Source organism: Stenella coeruleoalba (genome assembly GCF_951394435.1).
Source record: "Stenella coeruleoalba genome assembly, chromosome: 16".
Taxonomy (NCBI): Eukaryota; Metazoa; Chordata; class Mammalia; order Artiodactyla; family Delphinidae; genus Stenella; species Stenella coeruleoalba.
This window is the reverse complement of record NC_137162.1, coordinates 33,996,839-34,023,638: the sequence shown is the minus strand read 5'-3', so window position 1 is coordinate 34,023,638 and position 26,800 is coordinate 33,996,839. Positions and strand designations below refer to the sequence as shown.

The following is a 26,800-nucleotide window of genomic DNA, read 5'->3' as shown; positions in this document are numbered from 1 at the left end:
AAATAATGGATAACTGCAACCAATTTAATCCACTTAAAATAAAACCAGGAGATAGACTCATCAAAACACAGAAAGCTGTTATCTATTAAACTCCCACCTATTTATTTTTATTTTTAAAAATTTATTTATTTTTGGCTGCACTGTGTCTTTGTTGCTGTGCGCGGGCTTTCTCTAGCTGCAGCGAGCAGGGGCTACTTTTCCTTGCGGTGCGCGTGCTTCTCATTTGGTGGCTTCTCTTGTTGCAGAGAATGGGCTCTAGGCATGGGCCTCAGTAGTTGTGGCATGAGGGCTCAGTAGCTGTGGCGCACAGGCTTAGTTGCTCCACGGCATGTGGGATCTTCCCAGACCAGGGCTCGAACCCATGTCCCCTGCATTGGCAGGCGGATTCTTAACCACTGCGCCACCAGGGAAGTCCTACCTATTTATTTTTAAAAATCTGAACCAGAAAAGGCTTAAATGAAGAGAGGGGGAAAACTGATAATGAAGGAGAAAGAGAGAGGTTTGTAGAAACCTTGTCCTTGAGTAAGCAATCTAGTACACAAGTAAAGGGATCTGCCTTAGAAGGAGCACAGTCAGGGTACTGGGACAGACTCTTACTGAATGCTCAGTCAGTATTTTACACAGCATAAACTCTTCGTAGGGATTATACCTTCGACAAACCCCTTAGGTAGATCCTATTATTCCCGTTTTTCCTGGATGGGGAAATTAAACCTCATAAAGTCATTTGGCTAGGGCCATACACACATTAAATAAAAGGACTAAGATTTAAACCCAAGTCTTTAGACACCAAAGCACCATGCTCTTCTTAATCACTCCATCAAGTTAAAAAGCTTATCTTATGTACAGAGACTAAATCCTTGGAAGGATACTCACAGAAATGTTCAGTATGGTTATCTATGGATAGTAAACTATTAGTTGGTCTTTATTCTTTGTACTTTTCAGGTCAGTACAGAAAGAATCTTTGAAAAGATAAAACTTAATGGACTTGAACATACTAGTCTCTGCTTAGTAAATTTATAAGTCCAAAGTGAACTTTTTGGTACTGTTGTTAACTTGCATCAGCAACCTCACAATACAACAAGCTGATTAATAAAGAAAAAACCTGAGCTCCATTTCCATTCACTGTTGCTGCTGACAACTTGGTTCCCTTAAGAAACTAGTTTGTTGGCTCACAACTTGGGCAATTTCCAAACAAATTTTTTTGAACTGTTTGTGATGTGAGGTAAAAAGCTTTAAGCAGACAATGGAACAGAACCCACAGCCTAATTCCGGAACCTACTTTCTCAATTGCTGACCTAATGTGGTTTGGCCCAATGTTGCTGTCAATTTTAGGATTCATTTTGTTTCTTTCTACAAATAGGATAAGAATTTTAGGTAGTTTCGTAGGTAAGAGCCTAGATTCTGATGACTTTTTTTTTAAATTGCAGATGCTATTCTATTTAGATACAGACTTTAAAAAAACTTACCCCTCAAGCCCCATCTAGGTGGCTGCCTACAACTTTGAAATCACACCCCTGTTGTTGCGTCCAAAAATAAAATACATAACACTTTCTTCTCCTCTTCATAGCAATGGTGGCATTGTTACTGTTATTAGTCCACATTTATTGAACACTTAACTATATGATGGAGACATACACATTACATGCATTTCCTCATTTCATTCTCACCACAAACTTGTAAGGTAGATACTATTATTGTCCCCATTTTGCTGATGAGGGAAAAGGCTTGAACAGGGCAGTAACGATTACCAGGCCACACAGAGGTGAATGGCAGAGTCCAGGCGTTGTGACTCCAGGATCCCAATAGCAATGCGAGCCAAAGAATAATTATCTGCATTCTCACCTACTGCCAAAAGGATCTGTATCAGGATGGACTCTTCCACAACACTACGACCAATCCATAAAAGCAACGTTCAAATATCCAAGACTATTAGGTAAAAGAGCAAACTCACTTTGTGTTGCCTCAGCAGGCAAAACTAAGTTTAATGGTGGAAGGTGGAAGGAGAGCTACTGATGCTTAGGTAACCGATGAACAGTTAGAATAGTCGTCACTGACTAGGTCGTGTCAGAAGCACCTGACCACCTAGTATTAAAGTAGAGGCTTGAATACTATTCATAATGTGATTCCCAAACTATTTTTTTAAAAAGAAAATATGCTTTCCTCTACTGAAATCTTATAGAACTGTAAATCATAAAACTAAACTACTCTGGTTCAAGAGGAGCAGAGGAAGTCAGAGTCCCCACCTCACCATCTCAGGGCCCCTCAGTGGCAGTGATACTGTCAAGCATTCCCAAGACTCCGACAGTACAGTTCAAAAGTTAATACAGAATCCCAACATGGATGAATCTTGAAGACCTTATGTTAAGTGAAGTAAACTAGTCACAAAAGCACAAAGACTGTTTGATTCCACTTATATGTGATATCTAGAGTAGTCAAATTCAGAGACAGAAAGTAGAAGGGTAGTTGCCAGGGGCCGAGGGGAAGGGGGAATGGGAAGTTACTGTTTGCCGGATACAGAGTTTCAGTTTGGGAAAATGAAACAGTTCTGGAGATGAATGGTGGTGATGGCTGCGCAACAAAGTAATTACACTGATGTGATACAGTTAGTGCCACTGAACTGTACACTTAAAAATGGTTAAAATGGTAAACTTTATGTATATTTCACAATTAAAAACAATAAAAAACCATTAAAATCAGTCAGGATGTTAGTGTAAAAATAAAATAAAAATACTAACAAAAGAAACGAACTGTATTAGAAATGAACATAATCATACTGAAGAGGGTGGGAAAGAAATGAACTAACTTGAGACTTCCCTGGTGGCTCAGTGGTTAAGAATCCGACTCCCAACGCAGGGGACACGGATTTGAGCCCTAGTCCAGGAAGATCCCACATGCCGCGGAGCAACTAAGCCTGTGTGCTACAACTCCTGAGCCTGAGCTCTAGAGCTCGTGAGTCATAACTACTGAGCCTGCGTGATGCAACTACTGAGGCCCGCGCGCCTAGAGCCTGTGCTCCACAACAAGAGAAGCCACCACAAGAAGCCCGCACACCACAATGAAGAGTAGCCCACACTCACTGCACCTAGAGAATGCCGCATGCAGCAATGAAGACCCAATGCATCCAAAAATAAATAAAGTAATTTAAAAAAAAGACAGTGGGCTTCCCTGGTGGCGCAGTGGTTGAGAGTCCGCCTGCCAACGCAGGGGACACGGGTTCGTGCCCTGGTCTGGGAGGATCCCCCATGCCGCAGAGCAGCTGGGCCTGTGAGCCATGGCCCCTGAGCCTGCGCATCTGGAGCCTGTGCTCCGCAACGGGAGAGGCCACAGCAGTGAGAGGCCTGCGTACCGCAAAAAAAAAAAAAAAGGTAACTTCTAAAGAAAAGACAGAAATGAACTAACTTTAACTGGAAAATAGTATTTTGACTGGATACAATAAAGACAGAAATTACTGTACATAAATGTTATGATATAGTTATCAAAAGTGTTTCTTACAGAGGTGTGGGCTAGCAATTATGAAAGCACTTTATATGTATACCAGAACTGATCAAATAAGTAAATAAATTGTAGATAACGAAATCCAGTGTACTCGTTGTTAGAGGAAGAAACTATAAATAGGGAAAAAGAAAAGACTAAAATAAGGTTTGTAATACTAAATTGGAATCAGAGATATCAATACAGACTCATGATTTGGAGTATATCTATCCAGATTTAGAAACATAAATATGTTTATGTGTGGGGGTAGCTAGACTATCCACTAAACGCAATGACACCTCAGTGACCGTAAGTACATCTAGTGTCCAGACTGTGATCCCTAAACATCACTTTCCAATAAAAAGAATCAAGTAGTTGATTTCAGGGATAGGGCAAAGAAAATACGAAATGAGTCTGAAACACCTTATAGTGCCAGAAGTAAAGTAGTTCTCTAAAAAAGATGGGGGCTTATTGAAAGTACACAGGAGCCAACCCAAAGGCGTTCCTAATGGCCAAAGCTAGAACAATTTGTTCAACACATAAATAATGATAGCAATGAATTTTAACCTGTCGAGTAAAATAAGGATCTGTGAATCCATACTGAAAGAAATAAGTAAATAAGTAAATAAATGAGGGAGAAAAACATTTCTCCCTCACAGAATTTCAATTAATAAATAAAGAGGGAAATAATCATCTTTAAGTGCAGTACTAACTGTTGCAGAGATCTACTGGTAGATGCTAAAAAGTAAGGTCAAAAAGGATTTGCACAGTCCCAAAGTATCTCCTCCAAGATATTTATCAACTACAAAGGTAAAGATACTAATTTCTTGTTCTTGATAATTATACAAAGATTAAGTACAGGGGAAGTGTATTATTTCTGCAACTTTTCTGTTAAGTCTAAAATTAGTTCAAAATAAAAAGCTTTTTAAAAATTAAAAATACATCTGTATCCAGACCCTCTGTCCCCACCAAAAAAAAAAAAAGTTAATGCATTGGGATGTCTACACTACATTATAGAAGATGTGAAGAGCCAGGATTCTATGCTACTAGAAGGCCAAAAGTAGAAAAAAACAAAACTAAATTAAACTAAATAAGTGTTTATCAAACGCTTTCCTAAGAATATGGGCACATACATTTTTCGTTTTTCTTCTCCCGCATCCCAGGACCATCAAGCAAAAGTTCTCAGTACTGGGCATTTAAAGCACTTGTTTTATTTTTATTTCTTTTATTTTATAACTACTCATATAATAAAAGAAACAAAGTTATCTATGCTAGTTGTATATAGTTTTTTTTAAGTATGAGGAAATACGAATTACCTAGATTCCACCACCTAAAGATAAACACATTTTTAATGTACCTCCTTCTAGAAAATGTGCTTATATACTTTTCCCACATAAATGGTTACAAATTTAAGTCCAACAACCCACTCTGCACCTACGACTTCCTATTCAAACAGCACCTGTTTTACAGCCACCAACCAGAAAACCCCTAGGAAAAAAGACAAGATAGTGTTGTTTTTGAGGACATGGTTACCCAAACCCTTTTCCATCACTTTCTATTCCCTGAATTTTATAGACAACATACAAAGTTAGGCCTTGTACTCGGCTCTATTTACAAACTTTAGGGTATTTAAAATAAAGGCTAATGCAAATTTCAAAATATCCCCATTCCTGAGTGGGGTGAGGAGAGTAGAATTGCTCTTGGTGGCCCAGCATGGTAGTTGAGGCCCAAGCAGGGTTAAGGAGGCATGCATACTTTTGAGAAAACAGCCTCAAGCAGGGTGTCAAAGCTCTCACAGAATAAAAAGGGCAATAACTCCTGGGGCAGCCCAACACAGGGTGACAGTGCCCAGGAAGCACCTCAAAGGGAAGGGGGCGGCAGCAATGATGAGATGTTGGTTACATCTAGCAGGATGGATTAAATAAGTGTATTTATTAAGAATAATAAGAACCAGGGTCCTCACTATCAGGGCAAAGAATTACAAACACGGAAAGGAAAAAAGCTAAAATGAACTTTGTAGTCTTTGATTGGAATTGGAGGTTATCTGTATGGCTCGTGGATTTCAATATACACAAATAGACAGACAGGAAATAAATACAGATGTTAACGTGGGGTCTGTGTACAGAATATCTGTGTATATCTATGTATCTGTATCTATATCAAATACCTATTTATGTATATACATGTATCTCTGGCTCCGTCTAATAAGAGGGCCAGGCAGTAGCCATCTTCCTCCTCTTCCTCCCCAAACAGCAGATGAGTACATTTAGCACCTAGAACTTGGTTTCTAAATTTTATTCTCCACTAAAAGTAACCAGCGTTCCTTGGAGAAATGGTTGATTCCAGGACTGGGACAGGGAAATGAGATGATGAGCCCGGTATATCTCATTGTGCCAAAAAATTAAAAAATACCAAAAGAAAGATGGATGTTAAATGGATACAGGAGCCAGCTTGAAAGGGTCCCCACTGCCCATGTGTGGGACAATCTGAGCATCAGATTAAATCACGATAGTAACAGAGTAAAGCTCTTTAAATAAAACAGGACAACACAAGTCTATACTGATATAAATAAATAAAATGAATAAGTTGAAAGTTTGATGACGAACATTACAGTTACATAGTTTTAAAGCATCTTCCCTGAAGATATTTATAACAAAGGGAAAAGAGTAATTTTACCGTGGAGAAGCCTGGGAGGAACTATCTTAAAGTGATCAAAGTAAATAGAGCCAATAAAGGACAAAACTGAGTGTCAACTGATAGGATGCAATGAAAACATACACTGCATCGATTTTGTGACATTTCTGCCAAAGCTGGGTAACCTGCATTTGATCATGAGGAATAATCAGAAAAAACCAAATTAGGGACATTCTAAAAGTAACCGGTCTGTAAATTCTAAAAGAGTCAAGGTCATGAAATGCTTTGGCTGTGGAACTTCCCTTCTGAAGAGACTAAAGAGACACGACAACTAAAGATGACGCTAATTCTGAAATGAATCCTTTCATTAGGTATCCTTCAGTAAAGGATAAAACTGGACAACTGGTGACATTTGAATGGGACCTGAGATTTAAATGGCAGTAATGAATCAATGTTAATTTTCTGATTTTAACGATCATATTGCGGTTATATAGGAGAATGTCCTTGTTTACAGGAAATCACACTAAAGAATTAGGGAGTGACAGGGCATCAAATTGGCAGCTTACTGTCAAATGGTTAAAGAAAAAACTCTGTTTAATATATTTGCAATATTTTCAATGCCAAGTATGAGGCTGTTTTTAAAATACATCTCTTTTTTTTTTAATTAATTTATTTTTAGCTGCACTGGGTCTTCATTGCTGTGCGCGGGCTTTCTCTCTAGTTGCGGTGGGCGGAGGCTACTCTTCCTTGTGGCGCGCAGGCTTATTGCAGTGGCTTCTCTTGTTGCAGCGCACGTGCTCTAGATGCGCAGGCTTCAGTAGCTGTGGCGTGTGGGCTCTAGAGCACAGGCTCAATAGTCATGGCACACGGGCTTAGTTGCTCCGCGGCATGTGGGATCTTCCCGGACCAGGGCTCGAACCCATGTCCCCTACATTGGCAGGCGAATTCTTAACCGCTGTGCCACCAGGGAAATCCAAAATACATTTCTTCATACCTATTCATAATGAAGTCAAAAAAACTAGGAACAGAAGGGAACTTCCTCAACCTGATAAAGGGTATCTATGAAAGAGCCACAGCTGGCAGCATAATTAAAGGTGAAAGACTGTTTTCACCCTAAGATCAAGAACAAGACAAGGATGTCCACTCTTGCCATTTCTATTCAACACTGTACTTGAAGGTTCTAGCCAGGCCAATTAGGCAAGAAAATGAAATAAAAGGAATCCAAATTGGAAAGGAAGAAGTAAAACCAGCTCTTTTCACAGAAGACATCATCTTGTATATAGAAAACAAAAAATCAACTGTACTTCTCTATAATAGCAATGAACAAACTAAAATTGCAATAAGAAAACAAGTCCATTTACAATAGCATCAAAAAATGAAACAGAAATAAATTTAACAAGGAAGTAGAAAACGTATACAGTGAAAACTGCAAAACGCTGTTGTAAGTAATTAAAGCAGATCTAAATAAATGGAAAGAACTCCATATTCATGGATTATTAGATTTAATATCTTTAAGATAGCAATACTCCCCACAGAGATCAAAATCCCATCTGGTTGCTTCTTTGCAGATATTGACAAGCTCATCCTAAAATTTGTATGGAAATGCAAGGGACCCAGGATAGTCAAAACAATCTTGAAAAATAAGAATGAAGATGGAGGACTCAGACTTCCTGACTTCAAAACTTACAATAAAGCTATAGTAATCAAAGTAGTGTGGTCTGGATAAGGACAGACTTACATATTAATAGAATAGATTGAAACCCTCACCCTTACAATCAACTGATTTCTGACAAGGATACCAAAACAATTCAATGGGGGAAAGAATAGTCTTTCCAACAAATGGTGCTGGGACAATCAGACATCCACATGCAAAAAGATGAAGCTGGACTCCTACCTTACACCATATACAAAAATTAACTCAAAACAGATCAAAGGCCTAAATGTAAGAGCTAAAACAATAAAACTCTTAGAAGGAAACATAAGGGTAATAATGTATTAGCCATCAGCAGAGCACACAAAAACCACCGAGTAGCCCTAGGGAAGAAAGGAAGGTGGGAAAACTTTCACCAACCAAATAAAGAAGGAAAAAAGAAAGCTAATGTTTGTTTTCATTTCTTGTTGTTTGAAAAGCAAAATCTCAAATGCACTTGCTCCATAAAAACAAATCTTTTGGGCTTCCCTGGTGGCCCAGTGGTTGGGAGTCTGCCTGCTGATGCAGGGGACATGGGTTCGTGCCCCGGTCCGGGAGGATCCCGCATGCTGCGGAGCGGCTGGGCCTGTGAGCCACGGCCGCTGAACCTGCGCGTCCGGAGCCTGTGCTCCACAATGGGAGAGGCCACAACAGTGAGAGGCCTGTGTACCACCAAAAAAAAAAAAAAAAAAAAAAATCTTTTAAGTTCAATTAAAAACAAAGGATTTCATTCTTTTTTATGGCTGAGTAATACTACATTTTGTGTGTGTGTGTGTGTTTGTGTGTGTGTACACCTCATCATCTTTATCCACTCATCTACTGATGGGCACTTAGGTTACTTCCACATCTTGGCTATTGTAAATAATGCTGCAATGATCACAGGACTCCATATATCTTTTCGAATTAATGTTTTCATTTTCTTCAGATACATACCCAGAAGTGGAATTGCTGGATCATATGGTAGTTCTATTTTCAATATTTTGAGGAACCTTCATACTATTTTCCACAGTGGCTGCACCAATTTACATCCCCACCAATAGTGCACAAGGGTTCTCTTTTCTCCACATCCTAACACTTCTTCTTTGTTGTCTTTTTGATAATAGCCATCCTGACAGATGTGAGGTGAGATCTCATTGTGGTTTTGATTTATTTCCCTGACGATTAGTGATGAGCATCTTTTCATGTGCCTATTGGCCATCTTTATGTCTTCTTTGGAAAAAATATCTATTAGATTCTCTGCCCATTTTTTTTCTTTTAGATTTTTTTTTTTTTGATGTGGACCATTTTTAAACTCTTTATTGAATTTGTTACAATATTGCTTCTCTTTTATGTTTTGGTTTTTTGGCCCCGAGGCATGTGGGATCTTAGCTCCCCAACCAGGGATTGAACCCGCACCCCTTGCACTGGATGGCGAAGTCTTAACCACTGGACTGCCAGGGAAGTCCCTCTCTGCCCATTTTTTGATTGGGTTGTTTATTTTGATGTTGAGTTGTATGAGTTCTTTGTATATTTTGGATATTAACCCCTTATCGGATATATCATTTCATTGTAGCATGATTTACAATAGCCAAGTTATAAAATAATCCAAGTGTACATCAATAGATGAATAAAGATGTGAGAGATACATGTGTGTATGTGTTTATGTGTGTGTGTGTGTGTATATATATATATATATATATATATATATATATCTCTCTCAAACAATGGAATATTACTCAACCATAAAAAAGAATGGAATCTTGTCATTTGCAACAACATGGATGGACCTAGAGGGTATTATGTTAAGTGAAATAAGTCAGAGAGACAAATACTGTATGATTTCACTTGTATGTGGAATCTAAAAAACAGAACAAATGAACAAACAAACAAACAGATACAGAGAACAAACAGGTGGTTGCCAGAGGGGAGGGGGCTAGGGGAGGAGAGAAATAGGTGAGGGAGATTAAGAAGTACAAACTCCCAGTTACAAAATAAATGAGTGATGGGTATAAAATGTACAGTGTGGGGAATATATTCAATAATTATGTAATATCTTTGTATGATGACATATGGTAACTAAACTTATCGTGGTGATCATTTTGAAATGTACAGAAATATCAAATTGCTATATTGTGTAACAGGAACTAACATAGTGTTACAGGTCAATTATACTTCAAGAACAAACAGGGACTTCCCTGGTGGTCCAGTGGTTAAGACTCCTCACTCCCAACACAGGGGACCCAGGTTCAATCCCTGGTTAGGGAACTAGATCCCGCATGCCACAACCAAAGATTCCACATACTGCAACTAAAGATCCCGCATGCGGCAACAAAGACCCCTCATACTGCAACTAAAGACCCGGCGCAGCCAAATAAATAAATAAAATATTAAAAAAAAAAAAAACTCCTAGGAAAAGAGGTCAGATTTGTGGTTACCAGAGGTGGAGGGATAGGGGAAGGGAGAATTGGATGAAGGCAGTCAAAAGGTACAAACTTCCAGTTATGAGATAAATAAGTACCGGGAATGTAATGTACAACATGATAAATATAATTAACACTGTTCTATGCTATATATGAAAGTTGTTAAGAGAGTAAATCCAAGAGTTCACATCACGAGGAAAAATATTTTTTTCTATTTCTTTAATTTTGTATCTATATAGATGATGGATGTTCAGTAAATGTACCGTAGTAATCATTTCAGGATGTATGTAAGTCAAATCATTATGTTGTACACCTAAGACTTACACCATGCTGTATGCCAATTAGATCTCAATAAAACTGCAAGAAAAAAAAATAAAATGGAAATACGCAAAGAACAATCAAAAGAAAGGGGAGAAAAAGAAAAGTTATGTGTCCATTTTTTTGTCAAAGTTCTGTAAAGGGTCTCTTCAAAAATTTGTTGCTTTAACCATTTGCTAAAATGATCTGTAAAATCATTTAATTCTCAAGTATTTAGAATCCTACAACTCTAGAGCTGGATGGAAGAGTGGAAGCCATTCAGATCATCTTTCTCAATTTTGTAGATTTATTTTACAAATATGTAGATTCATATGAAAACCCAAATCTACACTTTTCTGTTTAGGAAATCATTAGAAGATCTTTAAAAAGTTATCTCCCGGGCTTCCCTGGTGGCGCAGTGGTTGAGAGTCTGCCTGCCGATGCAGGGGACACTGGTTTGTGCCCCGGTCTGGGAGGATCCCACATGCCTCGGAGCGGCTGGGCCCGTAAGCCATGGCCGCTGAGCCTGCGCGTCCGGAGCCTGTGCTCCGCAACGGAAGAGGCCACAACAGTGAGAGGCCCAAGTACTGAAAAAAAAAAAAAAAAAAAAAAAGTTATCTCCCATGTGCTCTCTTTCTCAAGAAGTTACTGGAATACATGTTTCAAATATACCATATATCTTTTGAATGAAGAAGCAAACCAAGATAGAACAAAATATGAGATTCAGGAAATTCATTATAGGAGAGAAACAAAGGGAAATTCCAGGCAACCACTTTACAGCGGGCCTGGAGCAAAACTAGTTCAGACTGCAGCTCAGGGGAAAGTGTCTGGAGGGAAAGTCTCCAAGGAAAAAATATGGAATCAATAGATCATTTAATAAGTTTGGTCACGTGAGAAATTGTACTAAGTGGCTATGGAAGCAACTGGGAAGAAGCAGAAATAAGTAAACAGAAAATGACAAAAGGCAAAAACAAAAACATGAACAAGAAGAAGGATGTCATCAGATTACACTACTTAGCCTGGCAGTGAATAATATTTGCAAAGGCATAATAATATAAATACAGACGACTGCTATATCCAAAATCTGTGACATAACTAGTTGGTAAGATGGAGCAAGAAGGAAGGATAAGGGAAGAGAATTAAATCTTTATTACCATAAAAACAAATCAACAGATAATTCCTAAAATTAAGAAATCAAGGAATAACAGTATTAGCATATTATTTAGAAATATTAAAATAAATTTCAAAATAAATAGCTTAAAACGTTGAATGTGGGGACTTCCCTGGCGGTCCAGTGGCTAAGACTCTGCCCTTCCACTGAAGGGGACGCAGGTTCCATCCCTGGTTGGGGAACTAAGATCCCTGCATACAGCGCAGTGCAGCCCCCTCCCCACAAAAAAAGTTGAATGTGGTTGCCTCTGGGAGCAGGGAACTGCTGTTTTTGCTGTAAACCTTTTAGTACTATTTAACTCTTAAAACTCTGCCTGTATTACTTTGGTAAATATAAAAATTAATTTTTAAAATCAGCCATGTATTAAATAGATTCATATAAGTTTTCCCTTAAAAGGCAGAATGTTGGGCTTCCCTGGTGGCGCAGTGGTTGAGAGTCCGCCTGCCGATGCAGGGAACATGGGTTCGTGCCCCGGTCCAGGAAGATCCCACATGCCGCGGAGCAGCTGGGCCCGTGAGCCATGGCCGCTGAGCCTGCGCGTCCGGAGCCTTTGCTCCACAACGGGAGAGGCCACACAGTGAGAAGCCCGTGTACCACACACAAAAAAAAGGCAGAATGTTTGATTTTTAGCATATATGTAGTAGATCATGTGTTCTTCAGAAAAAAAATCACCAGTGCAAGTACTGAATTCAGAATCTCATTCCTTAAGAAATAAGAAAGTCAATTACATATTAGGTTTGCCCCACAAGCCATTTTTTTTTGTATTTAATAGACAGAAGAAAACAAAAACAAATGAGTTGCAGGGCCCATTATGCTAGTCACTGAATTGTTGGATATTTTTTATCCAGTTACTATTGCAAGTGAACTTGGATCCTTTGTGACAAAAAGCTCCATAATAAGCAGTATTATCTTCCTTATAAACTGATCTTGAGTGAGACTTCGTTGCTATACTACAAAGGCAACTATACAGCTATTTAAAAAATTAAAACTATTAAAGAGCACCGATTACAAACGTTGATATGTATCACATGAGCTGTCAAAGGAATATTCTTTATTATATATCACTTCATAAAACAATTATACAATCTCTACTGCCAGCAACTCCATTATACTAGCATCATGACTCCAACTGATTATGAGAAACTGCCTATTCTCAGAGCCAAAGTACAGCTAGAGAGCAAGGCAAAATCCCTTCTGAGGTTCGAACAGAGATTAGAGCTTTTAAAAATATAAGGTCTCAGATTCATGGAGTTGGGAGGAACTTGAAAGATGATCTGGTCCAGCACCCACAACCACACGGCCAAGCTCATGGCAGACCAAGACCAGAATCCAGTTGAACTGAGTCTTTGTACAATATGCAGAGCCCTTTTCCACCCCACTGTCCTGTCCCTTATGTCCTATCCCTTTTCAAACCAACGTAGTTCCCACGAATAACTCAGACCTGCAAGAAATCTTGGAAATACACTACCACCTCTAATTTCTTTATAAGAGACACACACACAAGTACTAATTACTGGCTACACTGACATTAGGAGAATGGAAATGGCAAACTGTAAGCAAAAACTGAATTATGTTTATGGTTAGGGCTTCCTACTTCCAGGAGCCTGTGTCCCCGTCAAATTCATCCAACAAATAATGGACTCCTACTATGTGCCAGACACTGTGCTAGGTGCCAGGGATACCATTACAGGGACCCTTGCTCCTTCAGAGCTCCTGCCCCCAAATATAACTCTACATGTCCTAAAATAAAGTAGCCTGTAACACTGGGCAAAGGATCATGATGATTTTTTTAAAAAATAAATTTATTTTATTTATTTTTGGCTACGTTGGGTCTTCGAAAGCTGCGCGAGTGCTTTCTCTAGTCATGGCAAGCGGGGGCTACTCTTCATTTCAGTGCACAGGCTTCTTATTGCGGTGGCTTCTCTTGTTGCAGAGCACGGGCTCTAGGCATGTGGGCTTCAGTAGTTGTGGCACGTGGGCTCAATACTTGTGGCCTGCGGAACCTAGAGCGCAGGCTCAGTAGTTGTGGCACACGGGCTTAGCTGCTCTGCGGCATGTGGGATCTTCCTGGACCAGGGCTCAAACCCGTGTCCCCTGCATTGGCAGGCAGATTCTTAACCGCTGCGCCACCGGGAAGTCCCATCATGATTTTTTAATTGAACTCTTCCCTGAGCTACCAATCCACAAACTGGATCATCATTTTGGTTCTCCTTCTGGATGTTTAAGGACTGCTCAGTCTGGTCCACTGTCCTGAGAGGCCTCGAGTTATCCAACTTCCCAATACAGCCAGCTCTTGAAGTGCCAACCTGACTGCATTGCTGTGTTCTGCCGCTGCACCTGACCAACCTGTTCTCTTGGTATGCCTTTAGAACACCAGCCACCCAACAGGCAGCACCGACATCTCACCTGCCTGGACTTCTTCCCACTGCCTGCAGCTGAATCTCCCCACAACAGCCTTCTCTACCCTGCTGGTCCCTCCTAGCTAATTTCAAAGTCACGCAGGCCCAAGTCCTTAGGCCTCTTTGATTCCTCCATCTCCCCCCAGACCCAGTCAAAGCTGCTGAATCTTCTTTCACACATATCTTCTGCAGACATTCTCCTTTCCTTGTTATTTGCACTACTACTTTATCCTCTGTCCATTTCTGACTGCATTTCAACTGTGCTTCCAAAAATAGCCAGATTAATTGTCCACAGTCACAGCTTACGTGTCACTACTACTCAAAAGGTATCTGAGGCTATTTCCTTTACAATAAAATCTCATTGTGCCTTGATTATACTGTGAATTGAACAATATACACATCTAAACCTTTGCTAATACCATTCCTTCTATCTAAAATATTCTTTCTCTTCCCCTTCTCTGTTGGCCCAAATTTTATATTCCCTTCAAAGGCATTTGCCTACCACATTCTCTGTGAAGCCCTCCCTGATCTCACTGCTGGAAGAGCATTCTGAGCAGAGGGACAACCGTGCAAATAATCTGAGCAAGAGCGAATCAAGCAAGATCAGTGCAACTGGATGAGGTGAGAGCATTTTGGAAACAAAATCAGAGAGGTAATGCAAGGCCAGACGCCACAGGGCCCTCTTAACTGTTATAAGGACTTTAAGTCTGAACAAAATGGGGATCAACTGCAAGGTTTTCTATATTCCCTACAAAGATGTATGACTTGGATTTCAAAAAGATCATGTTGCCAGTGGTGACAAGAGGAGGTTATATGTAGAGTGGCAGGTGCAGAAGCGAGGAAACTGGTTAAGAGGCTATTATAGTAACCTGGGTAAAAGGGTGATTAGAACCAGGGTGGTGGCAGTGAGAAGAGTCTGAATCTGGATGTCTATGCTGACTGGATGAGGGCTATGAGAACAATAAAGGAGTTAAGAACGATTCCAATTTGTTAGCCTAAACAAGTGGAAGAGCAGAGGTGTCACTACCTGAGATAAGGGAGAAGACGGTGGCAGGAGCAGGGTTTGAGGTAGAAGGTTTGGTGACAGGTTTTGGACATGATCAGTTTAAGATGTATATCAGGGGCTTCCCTGGTGGCGAAGTGGTTGAGAATCCGCCTGCCAATGAAGGGGACATGGGTTCAAACCCTGGTCCGGGAAGATCCCACATGCCGCAGAGCAACTAAGCCCGTGTGCCACAACTACTAAAGCCCGTGTGCCAGAGCTATTGAAGCCTGCACACCTAGAGCCTGTGCTCCGCGACGAAGGGGAGCCCCCACTTGCCGCTAAAGAAAGCTCGTGCCCAGCAACGAAGACCCAAAAAATGCACAAAAAAAAGGATGTGTATCAGACACACAAAGGAAAATGTTGAGTAGAAGTTTATTACTTAAATCTGAAATTCAGGGGAGAGGTTCTGGCTACCGATACACATTTGGGAATTGCCCGAATACAGATCAAGCCAGTTTCATAAAACTTCTGTGATGATGGATATATTCTATATCTGCACTGCCCCATTTGGCAGCCACAAGCCACATATGACTTGAAATGTGGACAGGGTGACTGAGGAACTGAATTGTTAATTTTAGTTAATTTACAGTTAAATAAGCACATGTGGTAAGTGGCTACAAATTGGACGAAACACATATATGTGATTGGATGAGAACCCTGGTGAGTGTAGGTAGAGAAGATTGGGTACTGGGACAAGCCTACCACATGGATTATTTGTGATAGGAAAAAAAAAAAACTCAAATCTCCATCAACAACAGAATAAAAAAATAATTAGTGACATTTTCACATAAGATTGTCTTTCAACAGTGAACACATACATCTATGTGAATGAATCTCAAAAACACTGTTAAATGAAAAATAGTAACTCAGAGAAGAAAATTTTCCATAAAGGTCAACAACAGACAAAACTAAACAATGTACTGTTTAGGAATACATTAAGATTGATAAAGCAATAAAGAAAAATCAAGGGAATTAATATCCAAATTCAGGATAACATCATCTCTTCAGGGGAGGTGAGCACAAAGGGCTTCAAAGTTACCAGAAATTTCCTAAACTAGATGGTGGGTACACAGGTGTTCATTTTGTTATTCTTCTTTGTCCCATACACTCTGGCATGTATAATATTAAATAATTAAAAGAGTAAAAAATTATGAGGGAGTATATGGTTAAATGTAAAATGGGTATTTCAAAATATCTTAAAATCATTAAGTTCAGAAAAAGGAAAGATAACTGTGTGGCCTGTATAAGGTCTAAAAAGGACAGGTTGAGTCATACAAAGAAAAGAGGGAAAGGCATGCTAGAGTGGGAATCAACAGGTCATGTACAAGAATCAGTAAATTAGTGAGTCTGACCAGAGAAGAATGACGTTAAGTTGAAAAGTTGGGCTAAGACCAGCTTATGAGATGCTTAAATGCTGGGTCAAGAAGTTTGGACTTGATCTTGAAATAATGCATAACCACTGATGGTGTCTAAACAAGACAACAGCAGTGATAAGCATCAACTAATAGGAAAATAGGAGGCTGGAAAAATCAGTTATGAAACTTGAAGATGTGAGATGTCAGGGAAGATTTATTATTGCCTGAACTAGGATCCTGATGGATAATCAAGTTTACTCCAAGAAACTTTAAGGTGAAAGATTGAAGAGAGTTTGGTCTTGGGAACAGGCAGTGAAGGGAAAAGAGAGATTCATAGATTACTCCAATTTTCAAGCTAAACTGAGAAAATGATAACACCAACATATGCAAAACTAGGAAATTAAACAGAGAAAACCAGTGTTGAAGGAAGACCATTAATTCATTCATGGGATAAATATGTCAAGCAGTGTGATATCTTCCCCTCAGGGAACGGCCTGTGAGTCCTACTTTTTTCTTTCTTTCTTTTTTTTTTAGTTACATACTTTTAATGGGCAAAGAGAAAGTATACAGTTCTTTGGGAAGAATAAAAGCTTTTATATCTTTTAACTCTGTAAGAATTTTATAAGTACCATTTTATTTTATTTATTTATTTTTAAATTTATGTATTTATTTATTTATGGCTGCGTTGGGTCTTCATTGCTGTGCGTGGGCTTTCTCTAATTGCAGTGAGTGGGGGCTACTCTTCATTGTGGTGTGCGGGCTTCTCATTGTGGTGGCTTCTCTTGTCACAGAGCACGGGCTCTAGGCGCGCGGGCTTCATTAGTTGTGGCACGCGGGCTCAGTAGTTGTGGCTCATGGGCTCTAGAGTGCAGGCTCAGTAGTTGTGGCGCATGGGCTTAGTTGCTCCGTGGCATGTGGGATCTTCCCGGGCCAGGGCTCGAACCCGTGTCCACTGCATTAGCAGGCGGATTCTTAACCACTGTGCCACCAGGGAGGCCCAGTACCATTTTAAAAGAAGAGTACTGTGGGGACTTCCCTGGTGGTCCAGTGGCTAAGACTCCACAGTCCCAATGCAGGGGTCCTGGGTTCCATTCCTGGTCAGGGAACTAGATCCCACACGTGTGCCGCAACTAAAGGTCCTGCATGCCTCAATGAAGACCTGGCACAGCCAAATAAATAAATAAATAAATATTTTTTAAAAAAAAGAAAAGAGGAAAACATGATCTACTAATTTTTAGAAAAAGAGTACTGTGAAAATAATACTGAGCTGCTTTTCAAAATAAATTGAAAGAAGGAACAGAACACAAAAATGGAGATGTTCAGTGAAAGGTCAGAGGTGAAGGAATGGACGAGTCACTACATGACTGAACGCTCCTTGAGAACAGAATTTATAACTGACTGTCTTTGCATCCCCCACAGCAATGAGCACAGTGAGTGATCACTACAGAACAGACATTCAAGTAAGGCTGAATGAACAGACAGAAGAGTGAGGGCAGACTGAAGACAAGCCAGTTAGGAAGACCCTACCCAAGCCTTCAGAACCCAACATACCTTAGAGGATCTAACCCTATGGAAAGAGAGTTCAGCCTTCTCACCCTGGCTGAAAGGTAGGCTGAGCCTCTGATACCTGTTTAGGAGATCTAAAATACCAACAGGAAAACGGAAAGGAAACCCATTCTCAAGGAAACATATACTGAACTTCTGCTCCCCACATTACTCCCTAATGAGACTGTGCCCAACTCTAACCTTTAAGGCAGATAGGCAGAATGTAACTTTTTATGTTTATGGCTAATGCTAAAGATATTCAAGGGCATCCGGTCCTTTTAAATTGTTAAAAGACATTGTTCTGGTTAAAAGTGGTTTAAAAGCCTGAATCTTAATAGGTAGCCCCACCTAGCAAACCACTGTTTCTTAAGCCTGTAGAACAGAGAAATGCAAAGTAGAGCTACCTGCAAAGTGAGATGACTGATGCTCAGGTGTTTCAACTGGTTGCCAGGAACTGGGCTATTTCCTCCAGGTTCCCCTAGGTTCAGATGATTCTGCAGAGCTCCCGTTTATCCAATATGGCTGAACAGAGAACAATGAGGCTGCTTTTTAAATGAACTGATCTTATACAAATGCTGTAAGACCACTCCTTTCTCAAGAGGTTAGAACAGGAAACGAATCCCCAAACACTGGCAAAGGCAGTATAAAATAACAGTTAAGAGCTCAGGCTCTGGCACCAGATAGACACAGGTTAAATCCCAGCTCTTCCAGTAAACAGCTATGTAACCATCTCAGTTAACGCATTCGTCCTACTATGTAGAGTAGGATTCAGTACCTTCCTTAAGATCGGAATATATGGTAACTTCCGGTGTTAGTATGTTCCTTCCTAAAACTACACCCTGATCCCTTTGATTGGACCTGCATTTTCCTTACTAGCCTCAGCCACTAATTTTTAGTGTAGAGCTTTCTAAATGGTAGATCTCATTTATTACGCTTTGAGTCTCGAATTCCCCTCTCTGAGAACCACCATATTTTGAAGCTCTGGTTGTTCAACCCATGCCCTGGACTTCATCAATGAAAGTGAAGAACAGTGGCAGAAAACCATAGAGAAAAGTGAACTGTAAGTTGAACATATAAACCTTTTAGTTGTATAAAACTTAAAATTGATGCTTTCTTTAAAATCACAAATTCTGTACACTGGAGATAAGGTGGAGCGAAACACAGCCTATTAGCAACAATTTTAAAAAGTGTTCTGACATGAAGGAGGCCCAGGGAGGTACCCTGCCTATGCTCAGCACCTCCACTTCCCTTTCTAAACTCAGGGATCTTTTTGCATGTTGTAGTGGATTCTGGGGTGTAGCAGGAAACAGAAGAGGGAAAAGAAGTTCCACAGATTCTTCATTTGCATTAGGCCTCCTTTAGTACCACTACTACCATCCTAGTTCTGGCAGTAAAGACTAAGGCCCAACCAGTTTCTCTGCCTCAGGCCTCTCCAGTCTCTTACAATCCTGCACACAGCTACCAAACTAGTTTCCTAAACAACCAGTTTCATTAGATCACTTCCCACCTCAAAAACTCCTAATGGCTCCCTACCAATTATTAACCAGAAAAAGCCCAAATAAAATCCAAAGGTCAAGCTAGTATTATCCTACTTTTATAACACAGGACTTGTTTCTTCTTAATTCCCCCAAGGAAATTCTCTAAGGCTCCGACTAATCTGCTCACCGTCCTCCCAACACAGACAGGCTAACCTGCACACCTAGGTAGGATTACACCCACCTTCTGCCTTTCCTTCAAAGGTCAGCCCAGACCCCCTCCTCTATCTTTGTCCCGCACCATGCTCCTAAAACACATCCTGCGCAGCTTCTGACCCTCTCAGTTGGCTATGCTCTCGTGGCATCTCAATCCGCTCCAGCAATTATGAAGGCAGACGATATTACACAGAGGGTCATCACTGTACCCTGCACTTATTAGGTCCCAGATAGTTGTTAAACCAGACGAAGAGTTCAAATAATGTACCTAAGTAGGGCAAGACAATACTGCCCATCTTTGCCAATTCCTCTTTATTCACAGTAAAGGGTATTCAGCGCTCGCTACAACGCTGAAAATTTCTAGTACACACAGAGCAGCCAAGTGGAGAGAGCACGCCACCGGATGGCAAAAACCTGCGTCCCAATCCTGGTTTCTGCCACAATCTCTCCTGGGCCTCGGTTGTCTCAGGTGTAAAACAAGGGAGCTGCGGTGAAGGATCCCAGGGTATCTTTCGGCTCCCAAATTCCCTCCCACAGTAAAGCCAATACTCGGCTACTCGCTAAGGCGGAGGGAGGCAAACTTTTACACTTCCCAAGGCTGGCATTTCCACAGAGGAGTGGAAACTCAGTCCGCAGAAGAAAAAGCGGAGCTGAGAGGAAGGTGAGAAGCGGTCTCCCTGGACTCGGATCCTTTACCCCATAGCAAGGGACAGTCCGCCTCGGCTTCCCAGTCACTCACAGGAAGACTCTGCCCAGAGTGGCGCGGCCCTGCGCGGCTCCCGGCAGCGGGCCGGGGTTACTGTCCGCGCCCGCGCCCCGCGCCCCCCGCCCCCCGCACTTGTGACACACGCCCGCTGACCCCGGGTCACAGCCTCCGTCCGCCCTCACCGCCCGAGGGACACCCTCCTCTCCGGGCAAGGGCCCTAGCTCCCGCCCCGCGAGCAGCCCTTCCGGGCCCCGTGCGGCCTCAGTGCGGCCGTCCGGGCCCCAGGCCGGCGGGACAGGCGGCGTGAGGGGCGGCGGCTTTAAGTGCTGAATCACCACTTTGCAACCCGAGCTCCAAACCACCGTGACCCAAGGGCCCCGAGGGCCCAGGCGCTCCGCTCGGCTCACCCACAGAGGCGCTCCGGAGGGGGCAGGTGGGCGCCGAGGACCGAGCGGAAGGTGCTGGACAGCGCGGAGTGCAGCAGCCACGTTAGCCGGTACCGCATACCCCAGCGCAGCCGCCGGGACCACAGCGAACGCTTCCTTCTTGAGCCGGAGCCGGCCTTGCTCACTGCGCATGCTCAGTCCGCCGCGCCGCGCCGCCTCCCGGGAGCCTCCGAGCGGCCGCCTCCCCGGGTTTTGCCTGGAGCCCGACAGGGCGGGGACGGAGGGCGGCCAGGGCCGGAGCTGGCGGGCGGGACGGAGTCTGGCCAGGGAGCTGTGGGAACCCAGCCGTCAGGCTTCCCGGGGCGGGGAGGGGCCCGGCCGGCTCACGCCAGGCGCACGCGTGAGGGTGGCGATGTGTATCTGGCTCTGTGTTAGCAGGGGTCAGGGAGCTCACGAATACCGTGAGGACACAAGGGACCACGTTTGCGGAGGCGCCCTCATTGGCTGTCGGCCCCGGCAGTGCAGGTGTTGGAACAAGGTCTGCGAACTAGGCGACCTCGCACAAAACCAGTCGGCGGCGGGCGCGCGGCCCGCGGGCTCCCTCTAGAGCGCGGTGGGGACGTGGACCGCGGGGTAGGGGACCGGGAAGAAGTTAGACTCGAGGGCCCCCCCAGATGGAGGCCGGGACCCTGGGAGGAGTTTCCATCCTGGGAAACTAGCAGCCCTTCAAAGAGCAAGGTGGAGATGGGACAGGCCACAACAAAACAAGGCTTTCGGGGGTTTACAAATCTAGAATAGAAACTACCGCTCTGTACTACTACTATATATTTTTTAAAAACATTTATATGTAGTACTACTACTATTGTTAGTGTACTTCAGTCACTATTCGTAAGACAAGACTTTTTTCCTCCCGATGGCTTTCTGCTGTTTTGCACCCGAAAATAATTTAATAGTTGTTATGAATCAGACTTTCCGTTACGTTATTTTACAGGGGTCTTTAAAGAAAAGCGAAATTAGGGTCAGCAACTCTCTAGCTTAAGTGCTTTTAGGTTCTTGATGTGGCAGACCGGAGACTACAGCCGAAGACAGTGCTCTGAATCCTATTATAGCTTCAAATGGGAATTCGGGAGAAGGATTCCTTAATCAAGTGGTTGCTTCATCAAAGAGGTACTCGGGCATCTTTTTTACCAGTTTCTGCTAAAGGCAAACGTTGGATGGACGAAAACTGAGATAGCAGAGAGAAGGAAGCACTCCTAGTACAGTGTAAGGTAAAATTTCACAATGTTACTTTCTAGTTCCAGCCCATCTGTATTAGTTTCCTGTGGTTGCCATAACAAATTACCACAAATTTAGTGGCTTAAAACAACAGAAATTTATTCTCTCACATCCTGGCTGCCAGAAGTCCAAATCAAGATGTTGGCAGGGCTGCACTCCCTGCAGAAGGTCTTAGGGGAGAATCCGTTCTTTGCCTCTTTCAGCTTCCGTGGCTTAAGGCCATATCACTCCAATGTCTGCCTCCGTCTTTACATTGCCTTCTCTTCTGTGTCTTTTTTCTTTTGTCTCTTATTAGGACATTTGTCATTGGATTTAGGGCACAATCAGGTAATCCAGGATGATCTCATCTCATCCTTAACTTAATTACATCTGCAAAGACACTTTTTCCAAATAATGTAACACAGGCTACTGGGTTTAGGACGTAGACATATCTTTTGGGGGGCCGTTACTCACCCCACCTTTCTAGCCTCTACACCTGCCATCCACCAACTCCAATTCACACAGCTGTCACAGCTAATTGATGCTTACAACAATACTAACTTGTCAGTGCTCTTTCAAGCCCTATTGAAAAGGCATTGCCTTTACAAAACTTCAATTCCATTCCTCACATACCCCATTGGAAGTAACATTCTGATCTGAGCCGCCACTCTCTAAAGGCATTTATTTGACTCTTAACCTTCCATATGGGTAAGAAGCAGTAGATTAGGAATGATGTCTTTATCATTTTTGTATATCATCTGGCAGCAAGCACAATGCTTAGGCAATGCTTGTCAAGTGCATGTTTGCTGAATCTTATTAAGCCTCTAGATGTAACTACCACTTATAGGAAATACAGGGGACAAATGTGTTAACTTACACCATAAGGATACAATCAGCAAAGTTTAGAATGTTTGGAACATTACACAACAAATGACTCTATTACTTTGACAAATTGCAAAATAAAAAAGAGGAAGGAGAAGCCTATGGATTAAAAGGGACTTAGAATTGTCAAGCTATGACAAGCTGTTATAAAATTTGAATGAAAATGCAAAGGGCCAGGAAGACCCAAGCCAATCTTGAAGCAGAATCAGAAACACTTACGCTACCAAATTTTTTTCTTTTTTCTTCTTTCTTTTTTGCCACACCACGAGGCTTGTGGGATCTTAGTTCCCTGACCAGGGATTGAACCCGTGCCCTCGTCAGTGAGAGCACAGAGTCCTAACCACTGGACTGCCAGTAAATTCCCACCACCAAATATTAAAAGTTACTATTAAGCTATAGTAATTGAGATAATATGTTAATGGCATGAGGGCAGACAAATAGGCCATGGAAAACTATTTAGTAGTATCTACTAAAGCTGCACACATGCATATGTTATGATCCAGCAATTCCACCTTTATACTCAGAAATGTGAACACACATCCACAAAAATACATGCACTAGAATGTTCATAGCAGCATAATTATTAATAGTCCCAAACTGGAAACAGTTCAAATGCCATCAAGAGTAAAATGCACAGGAAAAGTAAACTGGGGAATAGTCACACAATGGAATACTATACAGTGATGAAAATGGACATACAAAAATTACACTGGACAATATGAATGAATCTCACAAACGTGATGAAAGAAGCCAGACCCAAAAGAGTATATACTATATGTGTCCATGCTCTTTCAAGCCCTATTGAAACCAGACCAAACTAATCTATAGTATTAGAAGTCAGGTTAGCGAGTACTTTGGGGTCTGCAGTGACTGAAAGAGAATGCAGGGAGCTTGTTTTACATGGGTGTGTTCAGTTTTTGAAAATTGAGCTTATGATTTATATACCTTTCTTTTTGCAATACTTCAATAAAATCTTCAAAAACAGATTGTCTTCAAAATGCAAAGCAAGAGGGCTTCCCTGGTGGCGCAGTGGTTGAGAGTCCGCCTGCCGATGCAGGGGACATGGGCTTGTGCCCCGGTCCGGGAAGATCCCACATGCCGCGGAGCGGCTGGGCCCGTGAACCATGGCCGCTGAGCCTGCGCATCCGGAGCCTGTGCTCCGCAACGGGAGAGGCCACAACAGTGAGAGGCCCGCGTACCGCAAAAAAAAAAAAAAAAAAGCAAAGCAAGAAAAGAGACATTAACCAAATGAAATGCTTGGTTCTTGTTTAAATCCTGATTTGAACAAACCATTGTGGAAAAGAAATGTTTATGAGACAATTAGGAAAGTAAGAACACTGACTAGAATTTTGATGGTATTAAATAATCAATTTGGGGGTTATGTTAGTGGCTGTTCACAGCAACTTTTTTTTTTTTTATTTGCGGTACGCGGGCCTCTCACTGTTGTGGCCTCTCCCGTTGCGGAGCACGGGCTCCAGACGCGCAGGCTCAGCGGCCATGGCTCACGGGCCCAGCCGCTCCGAGGCATGTGGGATCCTCCCAGACCGGGGCACAAACCAGTGTCCCCTGCATCGGCAGGCAGACTCTCAACCACTGCGCCACCAGGGAAGCCCCATGAACACTTTTTTAGTGCTTGGAAGAATGTTTAAGTTATGTTAAATAAAAATTCAGGTTGTGAAACTACATATTTAACTATGATTTCAATTACTAAAAACATAGACATTGGAAAGAAATACATCAAAATATTAATAGTAATCACTAGGTAGTGGCAATCTATTTTATATATATATATATATATATATATATATATATATATATAGGAGTTTAAGAAAGAAAGAACAGAAAAAAAAAAAAGGAAACCAGTAGAAATATTCAATGGATACTTCAAAATTATTTTCCAGAACTGAAGGAAATGAGTTGCCTGAGTGAAAGGATTCACCAAATGTCAGCTCAGTGGGTGAAAACAGATGCGCACCAAGTCAGATTATTGCAGAGTTTCAGCACGTTGAAGGGAGAGAGAAGATTATTTAAGGTTCCAGAGAGAGAGAGAGAGAAAAAAAAAAAAAAGGCCACAGACAAATGACTGGGAGTCAGAATGGCTATGGACTTCTCAGCAGGAGCAGAACCTAGAAAACACTGTCTTCAAAGTTCTGGGGCAGCAATGCCCTTGTCCTAATGGTGGCACAAAAGCAGGAGAGTTCCCACTCTTCAGGGGCTATATGTGGTTGCACAATAGGTATATCAGAAGTAACTCATATAAATCAAAGTCTGGAGGGCTCTTCCCACGTGTTTTTCTCTGTGTGAAACCCCTGGACCTTTGCACATCCCAGAGTGTGAGTTGTGGGGGGGATCTGCAATAGTAATCAAGGTTGAAGTTTCCAGGTGGAAGAGGAACTTAGGGTCACCTTTAATATCATTTAAATAAAATAAAGTAATGTGATATTTCTTACACCACCCAAGATCGTGGTTGCAAAATCATATCTGCTATAATAGTTTTTAGGGTAAAATTTAAGGACATAAAAATTATAGTAATAATCATAGGTATAAACTAATTACTATGGAAAATCAAATGTTGGTGAGTTGGTGGTTTATAGAAAACACTAAGTTCTCCAGATTACTAATAACTTCCAACAGGTTTCACATAGAAGGTCCAAGATAGTAGCAAACGCCTGCCATCCTTAAATTATTCTTCGAAAAGACCTAGCTTCCTGCTTGGAAGGAAATACAGTGAGAACAAAACACAGATTTACATTTCAATAATTCTGCACTAGGTTAGTAGGATGCCTATTTAAAATGCTTTTCTTTATTGTGAAGGTAAAAATAAAGCTCTGAAATGAACAGAAGCACTTTTTTTTTCAAGGTTTTAAAGACTATTTTTTTTAAGACCAGTTTTATGTACACAGGAAAAGCGAGAGAAAGTTTCCGAGATAGCCCATACACTCCCCGGCCCTGTACTTGCATGGCCTGCCCTACTATCAACATCCTCCACAAAAGAGGTACATTTCCTACAATTGATGAACCCACACTGAAACATCACTACTACCCAAAGTGCATAGTTTACATTAGAGTTCACTCTTGATGTTGTATATTCTACGGGTTTGGACAAATATATAATGACATGTATCCATCATTATAGTATAATACATAGTATTTTCACTGCCCTAAAAATCCTCTGTGCCCTGCCTATTCATCCCTACTTCCCCTCTAACTCCTGGCAACCACTGCTCTTTTTACTGTCTCCATAGTTTTGCCTTTTCCAGAATGTCATATAGTTGGAATTATTCAGTATGAAGCTTTTTCAGATTGGCTTCTTTCTTTTAGGAATACACATTTAAGTTTCCTCCATGTGTTTTCATGGCTTGATAGCTCATTGCTTTTCATGGCTGAACAATATTCAATTCTTTGGATATATCACTTACTAAAAGGATATGTTGGCAGCTTTTAAGTTTTGGCAATTATGAATAAAGCTGCTATAAATATCCACAGGCAGGTTTTTGTGTGGACATAAGTGTTCAGTCTCTTTGGGTATATACAGTGGTCCGTCAGTACCCACAGGCACTGGTTCCAGGACTCTCGTGGATACCAAAATCTGCGGATGCTCAAGTCCCTTATATAACTTGGTATAGTGTAGGTGGTCCTCCATATTAGCAGGTTCCACATCCTTGGATTCAACCAACCACAGATCAAAAATCGATCTACAGGGCTTCCCTGGTGGCACAGTGGATAAGAATCCGCCTGCCAATGACGGGGACACGGGTTCAAGCCCTGGTCTGGGAAGATCCCACGTGCTGCCGAGCAACTAAGCCGTGGGCCACAACTACTGCGACTGCACTCTAGAGCCCGTGAGCCACAACTACTGAAGCCCGGGCGCCTAG

At 41.7% G+C, this 26,800-nt stretch overlaps 1 protein-coding gene across 6 annotated transcripts in view; it reads right to left on the bottom strand.

Moving 5' to 3' along the window:
* The window catches only part of IDE (insulin degrading enzyme), a 111,333-nt gene extending 90,359 nt beyond the window's left edge, over nucleotides 1–20,974 (bottom strand). For 4 of the 6 annotated variants that reach the window (XM_079900658.1, XM_079900660.1, XM_079900665.1 and 1 more), the window contains exon 1: nucleotides 20,811–20,974. In XM_079900658.1, the coding sequence (XP_079756784.1) occupies nucleotides 20,811–20,908 (98 nt within the window). In that variant the 5' untranslated portion in view covers nucleotides 20,909–20,974. The remainder of the gene's footprint in view (nucleotides 1–20,810) is intronic. The other 2 variants (XM_079900664.1, XM_079900662.1) reach the window with 1 other exon arrangement.
* Nucleotides 20,975–26,800: the final 5,826 nt, after the last annotated feature.